We start from the raw sequence: 23808 nt of genomic DNA on the forward strand, positions 1-23808 counted from the left end.
AATCCTCAATGTAGTTCTACTGTGATTTTATTTTTATAAATGATAATAAAATAAAAGTCAGAGCATACTATTCTCAGTTGTTTCGATATATGACTGGTTAAAAGAGTGCAACGTTTGCAGAAGTAGATTGATTGCAAAACACTTACAGAAGAAACCATAAACAGGAAAACAACATTGTGAATGCTGACTCAACTCAAATTAAAAGTTTTAGAAGGGGGCATCCTTCCAGTCCGCAAGTCCAAAGGCATCTCCAACCACCATCTGATGCTACACTGCTGAAACAACCACAACAGTTGGACAGCAGCTGGGACCTGAAGGGACTCAAATCTCATCTATTCCCAGGGTCTTGCTGCTGAAAAGTTTATCTAATTTCATCAGCAGCCCCCATCTGAGAGAGAGGTGAGTGCAACCAAAGATGCCAAGGCTCTACTTCAACACTAAAAACCAGTGAGTCCATAAGATTCTCCAGATAACAGACTGTTTTTCAGTCAGAGACGCCTTACCTAACGTGAAAGCATTGTGCAGAAAACAACACCGAAGCAGCCCTTCCAGTTCCTCTCCTCCCTTGTCTGCCTCTGTAGCTCCTCCTACCTCCAGCTGCTCAAGATCCATCTGAAGTTCACTTTTCACTCTGTAAGGAGCTCCAAAGGAAGGTGAGCTAACAGCTTTCTTACTTCAAACTTCTGTGAATGACACCCAGTGGGTTCCTCTTTGTGCTGCTGTTGATCTGTCAGAAGGGTCAGGGGTCAGGGTTGGGCTTTCAGTTCACTTTAGGAGGAAGACAAGCTGCAACATGAGGAAAATTCAGGAAGATATCCTGTTAAAAAGCTCGGAAACATCTGAATGTGCATTATTTCATATCCCAGATCCCCCTGTAAGACCTTAATAGATCATATAAGTGTCATGTTGCATATAATGTTCTTTTATTTATTCTTCCTTATGGTTTATTGTCTTTGGATAATGTGTTGTATTGTGTGGAGAGCTCGGTGGTCAGTGCAGTGGTCTTGTAATCCTGAGCCTGCAACTTTGAGCCCAGGAAGGGCATCCGGAGTAAAATAATTGCCAAATCTTTCATGTGAAATTGCTCGCTGTGGTAACCCCTGAGTAAGGAAGCAGCTGAAAGGACAACAACAACAACTATGCAATGTGTGAGCAAAATGTAAAACCCTTTAATTACTTCAAAATGTTTAGTAAGTTGGCACTGAATAAGTACATTATAATTACTACACTGAATTTTAAGATATAACATCACATGTTTTAAAGATTGGGAAAGCCTTTTAACTGCAGCCGTCTGTTTTCAGAACCTCGCATATTGTTTCATTTAATCCTCCTGCTTTCAGAGTTACAGGACTGGAATGGTTTAATGTGAATAAGCTCTGTGCTCCAGATTTTGTGAACCTTCAGGTATGCATCTTTACAAATGACAGATGCTAAAGGAATAGTCCAGTCAACTTTAAAGTGATGTTCTGTCTCATAGTTATCAATAATTAGTACCTTATCAGCTGTGACATCAGTCATAGAGCACGTAGTATGGAGAAAGAGGCAAAAGTCTTCATCCAGACTAGGCTAATGATGGCCATTTTTTGTTTTGTTTTGTTTTTCTGGCTAATAAAACAACTCCTAAACCAAAATGACATACTGGTATGAAAGACCACTACATATTAAAACTCTACACTTTTACATAACACAGCTTGCTTAGTTTGTTGCTTTTTCCCAACTGTACAGCATGTGTGTTACTACGAGCATGTCTGTGTGCTGAGGCTGCTGAATGTATCGGTCTGCCTGATCAGCATGTCTAGCTGTCAAGAGGTTTACGCAACTCAACATGGATCAGAAAACTACTTAACTACAAACTAAACAAAATGCATGCAAAAGTGTAAAGGTTTAATATTAGCTAATGTACTATTCTTTCACACCATTATGTTGGAGAAAGGATCGATTTAAATGTCTGACAAATGCTAAGAAAATGGGCCCTCATTTGGCTAGCCATTAACCTAGCCTGGATGAAGACTTTTGCCACTTTTACCCTACTCCTTGCTCAATGTCATGGTTAAGAAAGTTCTAACTATTGATAACTATTAGCCAGAGCATCACTTCAAAGGCTAGACTATCCCTTTAAAGCCCCCCTGTTGGAAACAAACCACTCAAAGCTTCTGAAGCATCTGGAGATTAACTGAGATTAATTTCAGCTCTTAAAGTTTTTACTGCTTCCTCAGAATGTTTGGTCATGCAGTGTTTATTTTCCTTTCAGCGCACAGTGTCAAGGGTTTCTTTTCTTTTAACTCTTATGTTTGGATAATACAAATGGCCTTGCAGGGACTGATGTCTCTTCTGGTGTTTTAAATCTTGCAGCTATGGTGCTACAGAAAAGTGTAATTTCTACAGAGTCAATGGAGTAAAAAACTTCAGGAAGTTTGACATGAATGATGCTATATCTCAGAAGGAAAGAAGCCTCGTTGGCTCCAGCCAGGCATGTGCCCCTTTCACAGGAACTGGATATGCAACATTTCCAACATTCTTCTTTTTAAAAATAAAGGTTCTCTGTCATTTTTTCCATCAAGACTCTACAGAGGTACAAAGAGGGAAATACATTTTTCAATTGTGGGTAAAATATGACTGAGAGCAGCCAATCATGACACAGCAATGACTAAAGAAATTTCACAATTACTTTATCACAACACATGATCAGGCATGACTACACAGCAGCTGGGTGGCGAAGGAATGTTTAATTCTTCATCATTCAGTGGAGAGGATTCCTGTAGCACCTTTTCTTGGAAAAAAAACTTGAAATTGTCAGAACTTGCAGCAGTTTGTCATAAATATTTGGCCGGTACAGTTATATTTTACCCCACAGAAGATTAGTATCATTACTTTTATTGACCTCGTTACTGACATTCTGATAACTGTGGGATGTCAGTAGTTATGTTTCAGAAACATGGGAGGAAGGGGAGAAAGATGTGTTTATATTCAGTGAGAATTTCAAAGCATGGAAGCACTCATGCTTTATCATGCTGTTTTGGTTAAAAAACAACTGCTCCTCTGATCTCCAAAGGCCTGTCTCTGCATGTCCTCTGTGCAAATTATGTGTCATGTTTTTACATTTTAAAGTTGATCTGCAACTTTTGTTGATAACTGGACAACAAGCACTAACCAGAATAAACACTAGTTAGTTTTGATGCCATGTAGGAAACTCTCCAGGTCTGATAGGGACCCCCTGTTCATGAGATCGTCAATATTCACCTCCAGGAGAGTTTTTTGCACAACTCAAGAAATGTTCTGGGACATGACATCTGAATGGACCAGTGCCTCTACTGCAGCTTCTAGGAGGTGTGGCCAGGAGGTCATTAGTGCTTTAGGGTTGAACTTTGCTGGGGCTGTCTTGTGTCTCTAAATCTGTTTGTGGTGTTCATGGACAGGATCTCAAGCTGCAGTTGTGAAGAGAAGGGTGTCATCTCTCCTATTTGCAGATGATGTGGTTCTGTTGAAGTCTTCAGGCCATGACCTTCAGCATGCTCTTCAGCTGAGATGACAGAGTTCCTCTAAAGGTTGAATGCTCCCTCTGAGTCGGTGGTGACTTTCTACCTCAAGTGGAGAAGTTTAAGTATCTGCAGTCTTGTTCACAAGTGACGGTGCGAGATGGGCTGGGACTTTTTCCAGTAATGAGGGTGTTGGCCTAGCCTGTCATGATAGAGAAGGAGCTGAGCTAAGGGGCAAAGCTCTTGACTTACTGGACCAGCTACACTCCAGCCATCACGGTTATAGGGTGTGTGTCATGACTAAGAGAACAAGATCCTGGATACAAGCAGATGAAAAGAGTTTCCCCTATAGGGAGCTGGGCTCAGTCTTAGCTATAGGGTGAGGAGCTTCATCATTTGGGGAAGCTCATAGTAGAGCTGCTGCTCCTCAACGTTGAAAGGGGTCAGCTGAGGTGGTTTGGGCTTCTGATTAGGATGCCTCCCACTGGAGGTCTTCTGGGCATGTCCCAATAGGAGGGGACTTCAGGGTAGAACCACTTGCTGAAATGCCCCAGGAGGGTCTAGTGAGTGTCGCTGGAGAGAGGGAGAATGGGTCTTGACCTGTTGCCTTCACAACCAGATCACAGATAAACAAAAAAAGGAGGGAAGGGTAAACTTTTGCTCAGTCTGGGTTTTTATGTTCTATTAAAATGGTCTAAAATGCTTTCCTTTGGAAGAACCAATCATGCCAAGGGTCCTTGTCCCAAACTCAGGTGGAAATCAGAGAGCAACAGAAACCGCAGCTAGTGACAGCAGAAACCATGATTGACTTGAGTTTCCTGAAAGAAGAAGAACAAGAGACCATCCTGACTGTACTGAAAAGAGATGCCGAGCTGAAAAAGGCTGAGGAGAAACGAATTCAGTAAGTAGCTTTGACTGAGCAAAAAATGATGTGCCACTGAGAAGACTGTCAATGACTTGATGTCATATCTAATAGTTATTAATAGTTATCAGCCGTGACATCAGTCATAGAGAACCAGGTGTGGAGAAAGAGGCAAAAGTCTTCACCCAAGCTAGCCTGGATTGTTTTTCAGGCTTATGAAAAAAACTCTCTCAAAAACAACATATCGATGTGAAAGAATGCTACATTAGCTAATAATAAACCTCTACACTTTTGCATGACACTGTTTGTTTAGTTTATTTAACTAAACAGCAGCTGTGTTACTACACTGTGTAGTAGTAGGGCGATATATTCTGATGGTGCTGAGGCTGCTGAATGTATCATTAAATAAGCCCGAAAAATGAGACTTTGTTTGGCTAGCTATTAGCCTAGCCTGGATAAAGATTTCTCCTCACCAACTTCAATAAAGATGGGCAAGGCATTTTTGTCTCTTCTTGATGTTCAGAACTGAAGCCAATACTGCCATGAAGTATTTTTAGAGCTGGAGGCTCACACAAGGAACGTGGGTTGTACCATTGATACAAAAGTCCTGTCTACACACCATCCCAACTCGCTAATGGGTTATAATGTCAATCACAGTGCAACCTGATGCATTTCTTTAAGGTCCTTAAGCCTCAAATTAATAATTAAAACAAAACATATTGAAAAAAAATATATATATGCATTTTTGAACATTCAGAAGCAAAATAGGAGCTACAAGAATGAATAAAATCAACTCCTGAAAAACATGATCTAAGGTGTGTATTTAATTTTTAGTCAGGAAAATGTCCCATTGGTTTACATGGAGGGACAGGACATAAAAATTGTACTGTAGCCAGCCACTAGGGGTCACTTGTATTTTGTGTCTTCAATTCTATCTTCTGGTCCTGTTGTAATACATTACTATGCTTCTCAATCAGAGAGTGACCTCTGGTCCATCTCAGCCCACTGAAAGCTCCAGGTCCCTTTTGTGTGATTTCTTTTTTGTGGTCCTGTCTGTACTCAGAAACCTACAGAGGACCATGACTAATAAAAGTCAGCTCCGGTACCTGACTGGAGAATGGTTCTATGAGACCAAGCAACTTCGCCATCAGGATCGCATCCATGGCTCCGACATCATCAGGGCCTCGATGAAACAGTCGCAGAAACCCTTAACCATCTGTAAGTCTGTTCCATTCTGCTTCCCCTTTCTTCTGAACAACATCGAAATAAAGTTTTTTTCTTTTTAAATGTTCTTTTTGCACTCACAATACCATTTATGTTTTTATCACCCACCACCAAAAGGCAAAAGCAAAGAATGTTTTTGCTCATGTTTGTGTGTCTGTCTGTTAGCAAAACATCTCCTGAACCACAGGACAGATTTTAATGAAACTTTTAGAAAATAATCATTGGATGTACATTAACATCCTATTAACTTCTAAAATCAACCCATTCAAGATGGCCACCACAGTCAACTGACCTTAGAAAACACAAAAATGGCACTAATTCTACCAGTTTTACAGATACTGAGCTTAAATTTGGCGTGGTAGTAGCTGAGAGTCATTCACACAACATTCTCCAAGTGCAACTTATTGCTCAGCACATTTGGTCAAAACTTTAGCGTTAACTGTTGTAGTCAACCCCGTTTGTCCATCCTTCCATTTTCTTCACCCTCTTTTTCCTCTGGTGCCTATCTCCAGCAGTCACTGTAGGAGAAGCGGGGGACACTCTGGACAGGTCTCCAGTCCATCACAGGGACACAGAGAGACAAATGAGACAAACAACTATTAACACTCTCACTCACACCTAAGGACAATTTAGGGACTAGGGACTCTGCTGAAAGTCAGGAAACTGCAAACACCGAAATATGGAAAAAAATAATACAATTTGTGAAAAAGCAGCAGATCATGATCACCAACAAGTCAAATATCATGTCTTCACTTTTCATTTTACATTCACAGCACAAACCAGTTAATTTCAGGGTGGTAACAGAGTGTGTTTTGTTAGTTATGGATCCAGAATGTGTGGTGTGGTGGATGAGAAAGTTTAACACACGTTGTGTGTTTTGTGCTGCAGTGGAGCTCACTCACATACTGCCTGCGAGGCCCAGTTTTGTGAGCAGTGAACATAAAGACGTGTTTGTCCCTTCTGTGCTCTGTGGAATTCTTGAGGATCCTGAGAAACAGCCCATCAAAGACAGGTGAGCTGAAACAGAGATAAACTGGAATGTGTGCTGGGAGCCATGTGGTTCAGGGTGGTCATGATCAATACAAATTAATAAAGAAAATACATTTATCTTCTGAAGAGATCTTTATTTGACAGATAAAAAGATAAAAAATTACTTGTGGTAACTTCAAGACTCTGTACCCTGGCATAAGAAATGGGTGGATGGATGGAAGCATCAGTGCACTTAGGAAATTCAAACAAATTTACAGTGCAACAAATAATAAGCATAAACATGAACATAAATAATACTTGAAGTTAGATAGCTCAGGTGTTAGCCTTAGCTCAGTTATGACTGTGTGTTTGCCACTCCTAGGCTTCTGAAGCTACTAGAGGCACTGATTTCACATGGAAGAAACTTGCAGGACAATGTGTTTTATGTTTAATGGGGTTTGTTTACATGTTTACATATAAAAAAATCACCAAATGAGTTATGGATGAATAATTCTTGTAACTTTGTGGCAAAAGTGCAATTAGATCATGGAAATGTTGTTTTGAAAGTAATTACTGTTATTCTTATGTTTAAATATTAGAAATAATATGTTTCTTTATGAGTAATATGTAATGTGGAAACTTAACCCCCTAAGCCTGTTGTTTTTTCTCTTTTGTGAAGGGTTTAAATTTTAAATATGAGGTTCAAACCCACCCTTTTCCCTCTGTAATTAAAAACATGTTCAAAACCACTTAAAAAGATTACAAGTCTGGCTGATTTGAAAGAAAATATGAAGGACTTGGGGATGAATTTTTGACTTTATATTTATTAACACATCTTGGTTCCTATGTACCAGATTATTTTAGTCTGCTTGCTCGTGATTGAACTGAACTGCTGGTGTGTGAGTGCACACAGCTATGGAATGATTAGTAGCTGGTTCTACAGTTCTGACTAATCTTACAGTTATCACATGTTCATGTTTTTTACTAAGGATTTGGCTTAAGCCTTTTCCATTGTTCTGAGTACCAGGTCTAACATCACCACCATCGACAGCATATGTGAGGAACAAACAGCATGTTGCCAAGTGTTTTGCTGGGATTACCTGTGCCAAACCAAAACAAAACATCCAAACTAAATTATGTGGGTGGAGAGGGTCTGGAGGACGGACTGAACAGAAAAATACTTAAGGGGGGTGGCCCCAGAGTCCATGCAGGCTGGAGCAGTGAAGCGATACTGTGATACTGTGCATGTTTGTTTTTTTTGTTTTTTTGTTTATTTGCAAAATATCTCATGAACCAGCCAACCAACCTCAGCCAACACAAAAATGGTTATAACTTAGTCATATGTACAAACATTGAGCTAAAATCTGATGTGGAAGTAGCTGAGAGTCATACTCAACACAGACTTAGAGCGCTAATGGTTCACACAAGATCTTACACTATTGAGTGTGATAGTAGATAACATTATTCTGTCATTTCGCATCATAAAATGATTTTAGTGTAAATCTGTGACATGAAAGGTGGCGGGTGATATGCATTCCTTCAAGCAGTACTAGGTTTGCAATTCTGAATGGATTCTGAATGGATCTTTTAAAAATAAGTGTTTTTCTAGAAACTGAATCTGCTGATAGTGGTTTTCCCCAAGTATTCCTGAGCTGAGACCTCAGCCTTATCCAATTATGAAATATCTTCAGTCATTTCAGAATTTTGGTAGATATTTTGTGATATATAAACACTATGTTTTTTATTCAAACAGGAATCAAATCCACAGCAATTGTGCAACTATGCATGATACCCATAAAACAGCTTCACAGTCTCCAGTAAAGGTGAGCTCATGCTGAAACACCTGAAATGTTTATGATAGTTCATGAGACTCTATGTTTGTAGATGTAACACACTTTATTCCCCTCTCTTTTGAAGATGAGAAAAAATCCATTCAACACTGATCTTACGCCTGAAAAATGGGAAACTCACAATGCAGGTGAGTTTTTTTTTTTTTTATTAGGTTTGTACATAAGCTGTGAACAACACTCCTCTTTTATATTTTGCTTCCAAGAAACTGGACATTTCAAAAATGGGTTTAAGCAAAAGTTTTTTCTTTTTGTTTTTTTTTTACATTGTTTAGTTTCAGCTCTTAAATCTAAACATTTTCAGAATAATGACTTTCATCTTGATCTATGATGCATTCAGGCATAATGAAATTTCCCAAACTCGAGGGATGAGCCAGTGTTGTATCGACATGTAGCATGTAACATCTTCTGAATGAGCTGCACCTTTTGATATATGAATGGCTAACCTAGCCTAGCACATAAAGTGCGGAGGTACAGACAAATAACAAACAGCAAACAGTATTCTGAATTGGCAGTCACAGTAATAAACAGTATCATCATTCAGCTGGCTGAGATAGATGTTCATCCATCTTTGATCTGCTGGAGGTTTCTTCCTGTTTCTTGCTCTTTGTTCCTCTCCACTGTTGTCTTGTGCTTTCTTAGAAGGAGAGACTGAATCAAAATGAATACTTGATGCAATCTCCTATTTTCCTTGAACAGACAACTTCTCATAATTGTCATTTTATGATTTAATGAATTTGATTGTTTTGAACTGTAGCATCAAACCAGTTTCCCTGTATAAATAAACCAAAATAAATTGATTATGTCATAGCCTAAAGATTCAAATAAAAATAAGTTATTTTAGTTGTTTGTTATGTGTCAGTACAACACCTGTTCATCCCTTGAGTTTTTATGACGGAATAATTTAAATGTCAGCGTTAAGAAAAAAAAACACATTCCTGTGAAAATGGTCAGGTACAAAGACTGGAAGTCAGTGAATAAACAACCAAGGAAAAGATCAGATAAGATAAAACTTTATTGTCCAGAGAAATGGAAAATTTGTTTACATAATCTGTCTGATGCCTTCCATAAAACCCGTAAAAACACATATCACATAATATCATAAACATTCATCATAATCAATTAAAACAAAGCTAAAATGTAATCTGCACTAGTAATTTTAAAAAACTTTGAAAAACCTCCAGAAAGCCTGGAGAACTATTAATGAACTATTGATTGCAGTAAAGCCTGGCTGCTTGGAAGGAAAATTTAAAATACTGAGGTCTGGATTTGAACCTTAGAGAAGTATTGATCCCATTCTCATGTTAAAGTTGTGCTGTCTTTGCTATAAACAAAATGTTGGCATCAGTCATTGTTGCCTGACAAGTGTGGATTCTAGTTTAATAGGAATCTCATTGAAGAAATGTTGAATTCAGAAATACAGAAAATGTGACAAAAACATTGTTTCTGGCCTGGTAGGTTGTATATTGGTTCAAAATAACGCAAGAAGCAACCATTTACTATAAGTAGAACTGAACATTACCTGACTGAATCAAAATTTAATACCAACATTTGTAACTAATTTGTGTTTTTTTAAAAGGATTAACCCAGTGAGAGCAACTGTAGCCAAAATATATACTGGAATAACAGATTTAGTTCTGACTAAGTTCGGCATTGTTGTTATTTTTTTTATACAATCTCTGAAATGAGCCAGTGAACGGGCCCCATTGAATTTCTCATAGAAGAGAGACTCTAAATGCCTGAGGTTGTGAGACCAGCCAGAGAATGACACAGAAATACATTTTTAAACTTTAATTTGCTAAGCTTTAATCTCTACCTCATGACTTGTGGAAATATCTGACAGGAGATCAAAACGATTAATCAAGTGACTTGTATGTGCAATGTTTGTTTTGTACACACAAAATCCTAAAAATACATAGGTAAGACCCAAAATGCAGGCTGTGTAAAGATGCCCCTGAGAAAGTCCAGCACATAACAGCAGGACTTAAGATGCAGACAGGCAAAGCATACATGCAACACTATAACCAAGTGTCTGTAATAGTGCACAGGAACATCTGTCTTGAGTATGGACTGGAAGTCTTACAGTCAAAGTGGGAGACTCCACCTAAGGTCGTAGTGGATGGCAGAGCTAAGATACTGTTGGACTTCCAGAAAGTTCCCAAAGTTTCTGGGACTGGTGAGGCAAAACTGGAGTTTTTTAGGTCCAGTGACAACAGTTGTTTTTTTGCTTGGTTATGTGTTTTTATTGTGGAAGGGTACCAACAAACTTATCCACTTCTGTATGTGTAACTATTTACAGAAAGATTAAGATTAGTGGTCTGGAAATTGAACCTGCGATTAAAGTGAAGTAGTGTGTTTTAAGCATATCTGGAGAGACAAAGTTATTGAACGAGAGATCCAGAGACCGATGTTTTGTTGCTAAAAACATTGTTGTGTTGTTGTTGTGTGTTTGTTTCCTGCAGAGTCCAGACTATCCCCAAATAGCCTTATCTCCATGGCTGCAGACCCTAAAGAAAATGTTGATCAAAATGTTGGAATCTCTGAAAAAGGATTAAAAAGCATAAGTTCTCAGGAGACTTTTGCTAATGTAAAAGGCTCTAGTCCTGTTGACCAGATGGCTGTCTCCAAGAACGGGTCCTCCAGCGCCACACAGCTTCTGTTCTCTCCAGTGGACCCACAGAGTCCAGTTAATTTGGCCACTGAATTGTGGTCAGGCAGTAAAAAGACTCTCAGATCTGATAGTCAGATTCGTATGGAGGGGCAGGATGGGAAGGAGCTTGAAGTGTATAAATTGATGAATGTCAAACCTTCTGCTCCCTGTAAGGAACAAAACTCCAGTGACCTGGGAAGCACTAGAAGTACCATTACTGGTACACACAAGCTTTTTCATCAACAGAGTCCACAGGAGTTACGAGAAGGTGGGGAAAATGAGACCAATTTCCAGGAGAATGGAGCTGGTCAGCAACAAGTCTCTGGTGGTAAGAGTTTTGTTTTAAACCACTGAGTCATCTCAACACTCAAAACACATTTACAGATAATCCTGCATAAACTCTTTGTTGTTATTATTTAGTTGATTTAGTTTTTGTTTGGATGAGCTTTATTTGCGTCTATAGTTTAGTTAAGTTATAATTTAATATTATTTTTGCATTTTTCTTTTAGTTAGAGGCGATAATGTTTTTGCCTGTGTGTGGTATGTGTTTGTTTGTCTGTAGCATTAGCAAAATATCTCTTGAATCAGAGGACAAATTTTATTAAAACACTCATCAGATGCACATCCACAACTAACCTTTTGGAGTCAACCCAATTTAAAATACCTGCCACACCAAATCAGAATTAGCCAACAAAAATGGCTATAACTGAGATAATTTTACAGATTTTGACATTTAAATGTGGTGTAGTTGTAGCTGAGGGCCATCCAGAATGTATATGCCATGCACAAATGGATCATTTGAGGTCTGTCTTTAAAACATTGATATTAACTGTTAGTGTCAACACTGTCTGTCTCTTATCAAAATATCTCATGAACCATGAACCACTGGTTGGATTTTAACGAATCTCTCAAAAGGCAATCAGTTGATATACATCTAAAACTGATTAACATTTGGAGTCAGTCTTATTCAAGACAGTTGCCACAGTTAATCTTCCTTAGCCAACACAAAAATAACTATAACTCAGCCAGTTTTGTGGATATTGAGATAAATTTGGTGTGATAGTTGCTTACAGTCATCCTCAACACATTCTCTGAGTGCTTTCACGTCTTGCAAGCTCTCACAATTTCACATGAGATCGTGAAAAATGTAATTTACACAAAAATGGCTATAACTCCATTCCTTCTCAACATAAGGTTGCCTTAGTCTAACCTCTGGTATGAAAGGCGCTGGGCGATATGCATTCCTTCAGGGAATGGTAGGCCTTTAACTTTTTGGTGTTTTTGATGAGCTTTTTTCTAATCTGCTATTTATTTGAGTTATGGTCTCATTTACTACAACTTGTCTTCATTTGGACCTTCTGTCCTCCTATTATTCTGAGAGAATGGATATTTTTCAAAATGTGCAGTGTGTGCAGAGAACAAATGAATAATGTAGATTTTTTTTTAATATCTCAAAATTGTTACATTTACCTAAATATTGGCTTGTTGAATGAAGCTAATTAAAATTTGAGGCTTTCTAGTTTATTTGATATTCATTTACTAAGAACAATTCCACACAAGTGGCAGTAATATTATGATTTTAATTCAAAATGCACACAACATTTGTTTTTGCAGATGCTTCTGAGAAATATGATTTTGACCCAATAAATCCTACAATGTCCAGTTTTGGTCACAGAAGAGTCATGTAATCCTTGTAATCTGGAAAAAGAATCCAAAAAGGACTGTCTCTGTCAAGCTCAAAGTAAAGACTGGTCAGACAAACATAACATTTATTATAATAAGACCAACCCAGATATTAAGCCACCATCTACTAAAATTTCAAAGAGTGTGTCTCAACATCTTTGGCCAAAGTACGAGTAGCAAATGCTGGGATTTTTTTTACAGGAGAGGAGAAAACAACTCAAGTAAAAATACCACCCAAGGAGGAAGTGAAGATATCTAAACAGAACATCAATGAAGACAGCTACTCCAAAGATCCTATAGATATGATTGAGGATACGAGTGACAAAAAAGAAATAGAACCAACTCAGAAAACAAAGGTTCGATCCCCACAACTTGCAGCACTGCAGAAGACTCCATTTAAGGAAACAATGAGGCTATTAGGTTCAGATACAAAGCAGGAGGACAGATCAGTGGGTCAAGCATCTCACAGTTGGAACAAGTCATGTCATCTGAAAGCATTTTCAGAAAATGAACAAAAGGTTTTAAAGTTAAGAACTGGAGAGAAAGAAAATATCAGAATTGATGGTTTGTCAAAGAAAAACGAATGACACAGGAGCACAGTTACAAAATAAGGGATTTTATTTACAGTGAGAACAGGTTGCAGGTCAGGTTCTGGAAGAGAGGAATTGCGGTAAGTATCTGGCGTTTTCGGATGAAGGGGAGGGTAAGTTAAGGTTCAGCAGGTAAGTATTGTCTTACAGGTAGTTCTTGGCGGCGGAGCTTGGAGGTGCGGATCCAGATTCCAAAAGGTGAGTATAAGCTCGAAGGAGAAGCGCAGGTAAGTAGGTTCCCAGGTAGGTAGGAGGCAGACAGGCCCAGATCCAAGATCAGTTCAGCGTGAGGTTAACCAGAGTCTTCCTGAGGCAGCCAGAAGCAGGTTGAGGCAGCAAACAGAGTTGGAAGCTCTGGGCAGGGACAAAACACACAAACAATTACAACCTTTCAGAAGTAAGGAGGCTGGAGTGGCAGAGACTGTTACCATTGTCAAGCGATGCTCCAGCATTGATCTGTTCCTCACTACTGCCTTAAGAAGTCTGGTGGTGGTTGATCTTGATCAGCGGCAGCTGTGGTTAATTACTGAGCCAACCAATAGGAGAACAGGAGGAGCACAACAGGCAGCCACCTGGCAGAATGTCACAGAAAAACATGAAGATCCTGCCGAAACAGTAATGAAAGTTTTTGATTACCCTCAAACTAACCCTCCTATCCCTCCCCCACAGACTGATTACAATAGGTTATTAAATGTATCTAAAGATTATGACATATACAAAGCTAACCTTGTCCTCATCCACGAGGAGACAGATGATCTGTTAACAGGTTTAGGAACAGGGTTACAGATTACTGAATCACAGGAAAACAAAAACCCTCTTGAACCTCATTTAGCATTTAACACTCAAAAGCAGGAATGTTATATTCCAGTTTCCCCTCTCACACAGTCTAGTTTGGCACCTGAAGAGGAAGGTTTCACAGACTGATGACCGAAGACATTTTTGGGAGAAGGAAAATACAGCACCCACTACACGAGAGAAGAAAACCACAAGCAAATCAGTGTCCCATAACAACAAAGCTTCTCTTCAGTCTGACTCAAGGATATCTTCAGAAAACAGAGAGAGGTCTGAGGGAGAGGCACAAATGATTCAATACAAAAGCAGTTAAAATGTCATCAAATCATTAAAAGAGACAGACAAGGACTTTGTTCAACCAGACAGCTCAAAGCAGAGGAGCTTTGACAGTACAGTTGATGTAGAACCACCATGTAACCAAGACCGCATCGAGACCGACACTGAGTCAGATGAAAAGAGTTTCAGCCATAAAACATTTCAGCCTCCAAGAATAAAGGACAAGGATAATGAAGCCAGTAGGAGTCCATCTAAGACCTATCACCCAAAGGACTTTCCTCTGGAATCTTCCAGTGCTAAAAGATCCTGGTTGTATGGGTCTTCCTTAAAAACCTTTCCAATAGATATTGACACTAAAACGAAAGAGCATCAAGAAGATCCAGATCTAGATTCAAGACAAAAGAAGGGTCCCTCACATATTCCAAAGCACATAGTTTGAACAGACTATAACCCAGGTGAAAAAGCCACCTCTCCTTACTCTCCTCTGTCTTTACAGTCAGTAGAAAGAAAAACATGCTATGGACCTGCAGTTATGCAGAGAAGTTCAAACACCTTAACTTCACAACAATCAGAACAAGCATCAGAGAGCACGCTTGAAATGAATACACTGTTAGCAAGAACTTTTATCTCCAAGGACCTTCAGTACTAACTCGGGCCACAAGAGAAGGCTCACAGTCCTCCTTTTCACCAAAACAAAGCTGCTGCCTCTGCAGACTGTGATACTGCGCATAGACTACAAGAAGACTGCAGAGAATTTCAGAAAAACCAGGGGTATCATCCAGCTGAGGAGAAATCTTGCATTGTGCAAAACAAAGACGGAAACTCAAGCCCTGACACAAAAACTGGGATGCCGTCTCTGTCTCAGGAAAATTCAGACAGGGAGCTTTGAATCTCTATCACTAAATATAATTGTGAGGATTCCTGGTTTTGGTCCGTTTCGGGTTTTTGCTTTTCCTTTTTGTTTTTCAAGTGTTTAGGTTTTCAGCGCACCTGTCCTTAGTTTTCTAATTACCTTTGGTTTGTATTTAAGAGCACTGCAGTTTCAGTTTGTTGTTGGGTCCTTGTCTTTTGTGCACGTTCCTGTCCCCAGGTCTAAGGTTTTTGTATTTTTGTGCTGGCAGCGCTTTCAGGCTATGTTCCTAGGTTTTTGTATTTTTAAATAAAGAGGTTCTGCACTAACCTGCTGCACTGTGGTCCTCCCTGCTCCATGGAACGTGACAATAATGACTGACTGTAAATCTCAGAAATGTTCATTTGATCAGTTCTTTACAAGTTACCACTTTAACAATACCGTGTGTCTGTAGAGATTGAGTTATTTTGCATGTTTGTACAATTTGCTAAGCTAACCCATAGTAACTCTCATTTTATCTTAAAATTTTATACAGTCATGGTAATATGAAAGGATAACCCATTACTACAGTTTTACATATTGAGACATAATGAACAACATCCTCTGGTAGTTACTAATTTTTAACTTTAGGTAAAAACAACCTACAATGAACAACTACAAATGACATATCACATTGTTTCTTTCCTTATTAAAAATAATAGTCAGAAAAAAACAAGCAGTATGTGAAGAATAAAGTCTGTGCTTACTGTTTCCATTGGAATCTGGAGGGTCAGGTCAGCCAGGTGCTGCTGATTGAATGCCATGATTAACTGATTGTCATCAGTGTGAACTCCTCTATAAAAGCAGGAGTTTGGGCAGTTTGCTGCCCTGAAGCAATCTGATGTATGTGAACACAACGTTGAGGTAGAAAGATGTTGACAATGATCTGAAAAAACAACTGTTGCTGCCCTTCAGTTTGGGAAGGATAAAAATCATTACCAAACAATTTGGAGTCCATTGTTCTACAAAAAGAAAGATTATTTACAAGTGCAAAAAATTCAAGACAGCTACTAGTTCACCCTAAAGTCAGATTGTAGAACGCTTCAGAAACTGATAAGAAACCCAAGAGTTTCATCTCAGACTCTACAGGCCTCAGTTAGCAGGTTAAAGATCATGACATGGTTGACTGAGCTCTTAGAGATGCTCAGTTCATGACATTACAATTAGAAAAAAATGCAACAAGTATGGCTCGTTTGGAAACACTGCCAGGAGAAAGCTTCTCTCTCTAAAAGGAACATGACAACACAGTCTAGGTTTGTGAAATTTCATTTGACCAAACCACGAGATTTCTAAAACAATGTATTTTTGGACAGATGAGACTGAAGTAGAGATGTTTACCCATGATGCACAGAGCCATGTTTTGTGAAAACCAAACACATATGAACTTTTCACATAGAAATCATATGTGAATCCAAGAAAAAACATTTTAATTTAGCATGTGTCATATCTGAAACACTTGGAACACATACATGTACATTTCCTGTAAAATTTTGAAATATTTTCAATATGTTCATGTGATCACCTGTAGTCACATGATTTTCCACAGGTGATCACATCTGAAAAACAATAAATTCATGTCTTCTGACTTGCCAACTAGACACAGTTGAGCACACCTTCAGTCAAAACTTGGGGTTTGGAACTCAACTAGACTTTCTCCTACTCCAGAATTGCCCAAAGAAAAAAAACATTGGGCACATGAATCCCCTGCTGGGGACCTTAGCATTGAAGTTAAGAAGAGGGTTGCCTAACTGTGGCTCTGATCTCTATAAGTTAAGATCATTGTCTCTTAGAACTTATTGCCATGGCCTTCTTTGAGTCTCTGGATAGTGTCCTGGAAGATGTATCATCTGTGGATTCCATTGTTCTCCTGGGGTATTTCAATTGTCATGTGGATAATGAAGGAGTCTCCTGAAGGGAAGTAATTAGGAAGAACAGCCCCCTAGATCTGAACCCCAATGTGTTTTGTTAACGGACTTTTATTTGAACATAGGGTGGTTTATTAATCAATTTTGTAATTCTATTATCAGACGTATCCCTATGTATGTCCTGACCAAAAATCAGGGGATTACTTCTCAGGTTCCAGGAGGAAAGTGTTCTCTAGGGTGTTGGAAGGGAGGCCCAGATTCAGGAGGAGCAGTGTAGATTTTGTCGTGGAACAGTGAAGCAGATCTTCATGAAGAGTTACTATGGGGGCTATGGGAGGTGTGCTGTCCAATCCACATGTGTTTTGAAGATCTGTAGAAGGCTTACATTAGTATTCCCTGAGTCATTCAGTATGGGGTGCTATATAAGTATGAGGTGCAGGGGGCACTTTAAGGGCTATCAGGTGTCTATATAACCAAAGAAAGAACTGTGTCTGCATTCTTGGCAGAAAATCAAGTTTGTTTTCTGCCCCTTATCTTAGAACATGTTTGTGGTATTCATGGTGTTCGTAGGGGCACCAGGGGATCATCCAAAAGGAACTAGTCAGTGTTACTGAGTAGTGGGGTGGATGGTTTTCCTCCTGGACTTGTTGCCTCTGTGACTTGAGTACAGACATAGAAAATGGATGGATGGATGGATGGATGGATGGATGGATGGATGGATGGATGGATGGATGGATGGATTTGCCATAAGTTGTTCATCAGAGGTTGGTTTGACCTAAATTTAGAACATGCTAATGACCAAATATTTGGAATGTTTTCAATACATTAAATTTACCATGACTATGAAAAATTGTTTTTAGTAAAACATGCTCTCCATTAATATAAAGATTTTTCCTGCTTACAATATTTCTAATCATTCACCATAAAATGGAAAATCAAAAAGACAAATAATTATGTAACATATTTATGATATATTATACTTTACTTGCATGAAACCTTTGACCAAAGTAAATGATCTTGTTCAACAGGTTATGGTGACATTTCTAGCCCTCTCATTTCTGCACTAAAACGTTTATCTTCAAGGAACATGTCTGCATCCAAAAGTCTGGAAAATCTCGCCTCACAAACAAGTAACAGAAGAATTTATATTGTGATATTTTATTAGAATTATGCTTTTTTTGTTGTGCGGCAGTCTGTCATCTTTTGAAATATTTTTTTGATGGGAATAAACCCAAAGTATTTATACTTGGGGTAAATACAAAAACTCTTAACAATATATAAATTTAGCAAGATGAACTTGATACAAAGAAGGTGGTATTTATAAAAAGGTTATTTTACTTCTTATTTTCTTCATAGAAGAAAAGAAAGTCCTAAAAAACTTGACAAACAAATTTAGGTACATGTGTATGAGGTGGAAATGGGATTGTCAGTTCTGCAGCAAATACTTGTTAAAGTTAATGTGGTTGTAAATATTATGATTAAACGTCATGTGTTTCTTCTGTCTTTTTTTCCTTTTATCATTAGCTTATACTTCCACCAAGTCAAAGACAATGAAAAGCAGTTGTTCTGTGTTTGATCTTCAGAAGGATGAGGTAAATCACTGATGTAATCTGACTTTTAATGTGTTTATTCAATCTGACTTGGTTTATGTTGGCACTAATGACTTTCTGGTTCATTTTTGTTTTTCTTTCTGTTGATATTATTAGATGGACAATGACAGGACCTTTCAGAAAAACCCCAGCAGTTACATGTCTGACCTAAGTCTCTCCTCAGGAATGACCTCTGTATGTACAGCCAGCAAGATTTTACAGTATTTTATTAGTTTTGGATGAAGGCTTTTTTTTTTTACCAAATGATCAGAATGATTAAGTTGATAATGGAAATATACACAACATTTGTCTGATAAGAACTATATGACATAAGGAGATGCTTGGACTTGTTATTGTCTCAAAATTGCTGTACTTTGGTTCATAAAACCTTTTAAATTTAGGCATCTCTAAGAGCTCAGTCAACCAAATGAGAAGAAGAGAATTTAATAATGGTAGTTTATAAGGAAGGCAATCAAACTTTAATTGATTGAGGTGTGTTTGGTTTGGTCCTGTGATAGACTGGAGACCCAAACCAGGTTTACTCTTAATGGAGAAGACCAAAGTTAGACTTTTTTAAAATCAAGGTACTATTTCACTGTGACTTTTGGAGATGAGCTGAGGACTCGAAATCGCAAGAAAATAGGCAAATTTTTAGTCACACTGAATTCTGAGGGTTTGCAGCCAAATGACCAGAAAGCCATGTTTTGAGCTGCCTACTTTTGAAAATAATAACTTATTTTTGTGTGCATGGCTTACAAAAATGTATTTTAGGCCATGTACATTATTTTGTTGCCCACCTCCATCCATATTGTACTTGTCTCATTTTGTACCCACCTTGGCAGCCACCCCCATGTTTATGATTTAATCTACAGAAGTACACTGTGAAGTAGTATCTCATTGGGCTGTGACTGGATGGTGAATGCCCTTCACAAGGGAGTCTCTAGAATGTCTTAAAACTTTTGCAGGGTTGTCAATTTCCATTGTTGAGTCAAAGAAGTCCCATGTGCGTGTCAAAATACAGCTCTGAAGATGGGTTGGAGAAGCTCACAACAAAACTGAGAAGGGTTAGAGATGGGCTTGAGACCCCTTTGACAACTCTATGGCTAGTTTGAAAGAAAATTGGTAGTGCAATTGTTTTGTACGCATTCAAAATTTAAGCGACAGGACTGACAGCTTCTGCAACAGTCTCAGATTGTTTCAGAAACTCCCTCATGAATCCCATTCACCATCTCGTTACAGACCAGTGAGACACTACTTTAGGCTTTAAATATCCTATTATGAGCACACACCTGATTCTCGTGTGTGGTGTAATAACTGAGCAGGTGAGCAGCAGCAGAAGCAGCCTCTATCCTTTGGACTCTGCAGACGTTCAGGGAAGCATCCAGTTTGCAGTGAACTACATTCAGAAGCTCGAAGAACTCCAGATATTTGTGGTGCTCTGTAGGGCTCTGGCCACTGCAGACAATAAAAAGAAGCGTTCTGACCCGTGAGTACTCCATAACAATAGTTTTTAAAGAATCATCTGTTATTTAAATGGTGGAAGAGGTGAAAAACACAAAGGCTGAAACATGTTGACAATATGACAATAACTGTTGCATTCTGGCAGGTATGTGAAATGTTACCTCTTTCCTGACAAAACTCGACTGGGCAAGAGAAAAACCTCCATTAGAAAGAAGACAATAAACCCATCCTACAATGAAATCCTCAGGGTGAGGAGATTTACTCTTTTACAACTTTCATGTTTCATCTGTAATTTAAAAACTAACATCTGTTTGTTGGCAACAGTAGAATCTAATAATAAAACTCAAATATTGTGTAGTGATTATAATTTTATGAGTTTCTTGAGTTTTCAAGGAGTCACACTTAACTTAATCAGTTTATTAGTAGGTCAGTGATTTGTTAACTGGTTTAAAAAGTATTCTGATATTTTAGTTGAGGTTTTGGAAAAAAAATAAATAAATAAAAATTGTAAGTTTCAATTCTTTAAATTTGATAGTTTGAATTTTTTTTTTATCTTATTGAACGGGTGTAACAAAATATTACAGGCATCGTGTTTTTACATACTGTGTAACACTTCTTTTGCAGGCAGAATTTTTTTTGCACATCTGTCTAATTTATGAAGAAAATGTGATATTTGTGCTTCAGTCTTGGCTATCAACCACACAGTGTCCCACTGTGCTAAAAGTAGCAAAATGCTAATTAAAGAGATCTCTATTTCTTGGGAGAAAATATTGTAAATTAATTTCAATATTTTGAAAATTGGAAATGTTATATAAAAAAGGAGTCATAGCACCCATCTCCTGAGCTGAACATTTTGATATTTGAATGGTTAAAATAGCAGAGAGTATGCAGAAGTTGTTAGGTGGTAAAATAAAAGACAACAGTGTGACTGCTTAATCAGCATCCTCACAATAATATACTATGAAGGCAAACACAAAGTAACTGGGAGCAGAAAACTCAAGCTGGAAGACATGGCAAGTAAACAGGATATGGACCCTGGAAATAAACAGTAGGATCAGACAACAATGAGGCAAAAGAAGGAGTAGATGCTATTTGTTGGGTCATAATTGATGTAAACACCAAGTGATGAGAAATATACTGAACAGATGAAAATATCTAACACAAGGAAAAGTATGACAAAAGAACAACAAACAAACTCAAAGCACAACACAAACACAAAAACCCCAGATCATGGCAGTAAATCCTGTTTGTTTGAAACAACCACTGAACTTCTTCTTTGTCCATAACCTTCTGCCTTGTTTTAACAGTTCAAAATCCTGATGGATGATTTGAAAACACAGTCTTTGAACGTCTCGGTGTGGCACAACGACTCCTTCGGGCGAAACAGTTTTCTAGGGGAGCTGGACTTGGATTTGTCTGAGTGGGACTTCAGTAACACAGAGATCAATGAATACACGTTAAAGAACAGGGTAAAGGCCTCTTGTCTGTGGATTGTGTCTAAACTGGATGAAGGATTAGACTTTTACTAACTTCAACTGCTTCCTTCAGGTTTCATCAGAAATCGCAGCTCCATCTACCTTACCTCTAACAGACAGCGGGGGGCAGATGAGAGTGGCTCTGAAATTTGTGCCACAAAGTGAGCTGATGATTAAATCATCCATTTTTTTGTAATTTTCTCTGATTAGTTTCTTTCACAGAGTCACTTTGTGTCTGTGTTCACTCACAGGTCAGAGTGGTTCTGGGCTGGAGGCTGGTGAGCTGATGGTTTGGGTAAAAGACTGCAGGAATCTTACTCCAGTCAAAGGAGTCATCATCAACCCATTTGTCAAATGGTACAAAATTATCAGTTAAACTGTAAAACCTTAATTTCAAAATTTTTACCAAAACCTGTGATTTGGAGAAAAGGGCGATTTGATCAAATGCTTAGTTTTTTTTCTTTACAAAAAAGAGGTTTATTTCTGGTAACTGAAATTTCAAAACATTTTCCTAGATATCAAACAAAACAAAAAGCAGAAAAAATTATACAGACACATGTAACTGAAAGAAACTCACTCAGACTCATTCAGCCCCAAAAATACTGTTCATCCACAATATTTCAATAAAACAAGAGCTAAACACAGCAGTCAGTCAGTTCAGACTGTCAGAACATTACTTCACTACAGATATTAGGATAAGTTCTGTTTACATTCTTCAAAATTTATGGTATTGTTATAAAACCCTCTTTTTATACTGCTACTCTCCAGTTTTTGCCCTGGTTCTGGCCTGTCTGAATCTGGTTCTGTCCTGTTTCTATCCTGGATTTGTTCTGTTTCTGTCCAAATTGGATCTGGTTCTGTCCTGTATCTATCATTTTGGTTCTGACCATTTTCTGTTCCAGTCCTGTGGTACTTCTGACCTGACTGTCTCCTGGTTCCATCCCACTGCAGTGTTGTTCTTCCTGATATGAGCCGGAAAAGCCGACAGAAAACACGAGTGGTGAAGAAAACAGCCAACCCCATGTTCAACCACACCATGGTGTATGATGGCTTCAGACCAGAGGACCTTAAAGAGACCTGTGTGGAGCTCACGGTGTGGGACCATGAACGACTGAGTAACAACTTCATCGGTGGAGTGAGGCTCAGCCCGGGGACAGGTTGGACTTCACTGTTTCTGTTTGCTTTAAGGTGGTATCTCACTCAGCTGAGAGCTTTAGGGGACAAGTTGGGGACTCAAATTTGTGGGAAAATAGCGAGTAAAAAAACAACTTGAATCTTCAGTTTCCCTGAATTTTGAGTTTTTGCAACCAAATGACCAACAACCTGTGTGGCTGTGTTTTGAGCGGACAGTTTTTAGAAATCATAGCCTATTTTCACTGCATGGCTTGCTGCATTCATGGCCCTTCACATTATTTCACAAATTGGTTCCCATCTTGTGAGCCGTCCCACGTTTGTTCATTCAGTCTACTGGAATACACTTTTGAAATGAAGAAGGGCAGATTTAAACCATTTTTTCAATAATTATTATTTATCATCGGCATGATTTTTAGACCAGGACATGTTTTCTATCAAAGGAGAGCTCATGTGCAGCAGTCAAATTACAACTGCAGTACTCCTGAGATGGTTTGGAAACACCTGTAACAAAATTCAGATGAGTTAAAGTCGAGTTGAAAACACTCACAACAATTTTGACTATTACTAGAGGAAAGTTTGTCATACAAATGTTTTGAACATATTCAAAACTCGAGTGACAAGACAGAGCACCCTTGTGAGAACTGCCCCAAAAGTCCCAGGACATTCTGGAGACATTTGAGGAACTCCCTCATGAATGCAGTTTGCCAACTAATTGCAGCCCAGTGAGATACCACCTTAATGATCTGATTTTTAGGTCAATTTAGGTAATAGGTGTCCAGTATTTCAATCAATTTCCAACTGGCATTGTGTAATTTGAACAGGTTTAATTCAGTTCAGAAATTAATAAAAATGTAATAAAAGTAGTATTCCTTGAAGGATTGCATATCATATGTCACCTCGAAGGCCAAAGTTTTAAGAAAATATCTTGTCTGATCTGTTAGAGTTCAGCGTATGGATGCGACTCAGCTATGACCACACTAAATTTTATCTGAAAATTTGTAAAACTGACTGAATTAGAGCCATTTT

General features: G+C 38.4%; 1 protein-coding gene across 3 annotated transcripts in view; it reads left to right on the plus strand.

Annotated features, from left to right (window-relative positions):
* Positions 1–577: 577 nt before the first annotated feature.
* The window catches only part of sytl2a (synaptotagmin-like 2a), a 30113-nt gene continuing 6882 nt past the window's right edge, over positions 578–23808 (plus strand). The window contains exons 1-16 of one of the 3 annotated variants that reach the window (XM_017435117.3): positions 578–653; positions 4229–4377; positions 5402–5556; positions 6451–6574; positions 8285–8354; positions 8449–8509; positions 10841–11356; positions 18152–18253; positions 18648–18715; positions 18830–18907; positions 20035–20198; positions 20319–20421; positions 21481–21642; positions 21722–21809; positions 21900–22005; positions 22600–22805. In XM_017435117.3, the coding sequence (XP_017290606.1) occupies positions 4277–4377; positions 5402–5556; positions 6451–6574; positions 8285–8354; positions 8449–8509; positions 10841–11356; positions 18152–18253; positions 18648–18715; positions 18830–18907; positions 20035–20198; positions 20319–20421; positions 21481–21642; positions 21722–21809; positions 21900–22005; positions 22600–22805 (2104 nt within the window). In that variant the 5' untranslated portion in view covers positions 578–653; positions 4229–4276. The remainder of the gene's footprint in view (positions 654–4228; positions 4378–5401; positions 5557–6450; positions 6575–8284; positions 8355–8448; positions 8510–10840; positions 11357–18151; positions 18254–18647; positions 18716–18829; positions 18908–20034; positions 20199–20318; positions 20422–21480; positions 21643–21721; positions 21810–21899; positions 22006–22599; positions 22806–23808) is intronic. The other 2 variants (XM_017435118.3, XM_017435119.3) reach the window with 2 other exon arrangements.

This window comes from Kryptolebias marmoratus, linkage group LG13 (genome assembly GCF_001649575.2).
Source record: "Kryptolebias marmoratus isolate JLee-2015 linkage group LG13, ASM164957v2, whole genome shotgun sequence".
Classification (NCBI taxonomy): Eukaryota; Metazoa; Chordata; class Actinopteri; order Cyprinodontiformes; family Rivulidae; genus Kryptolebias; species Kryptolebias marmoratus.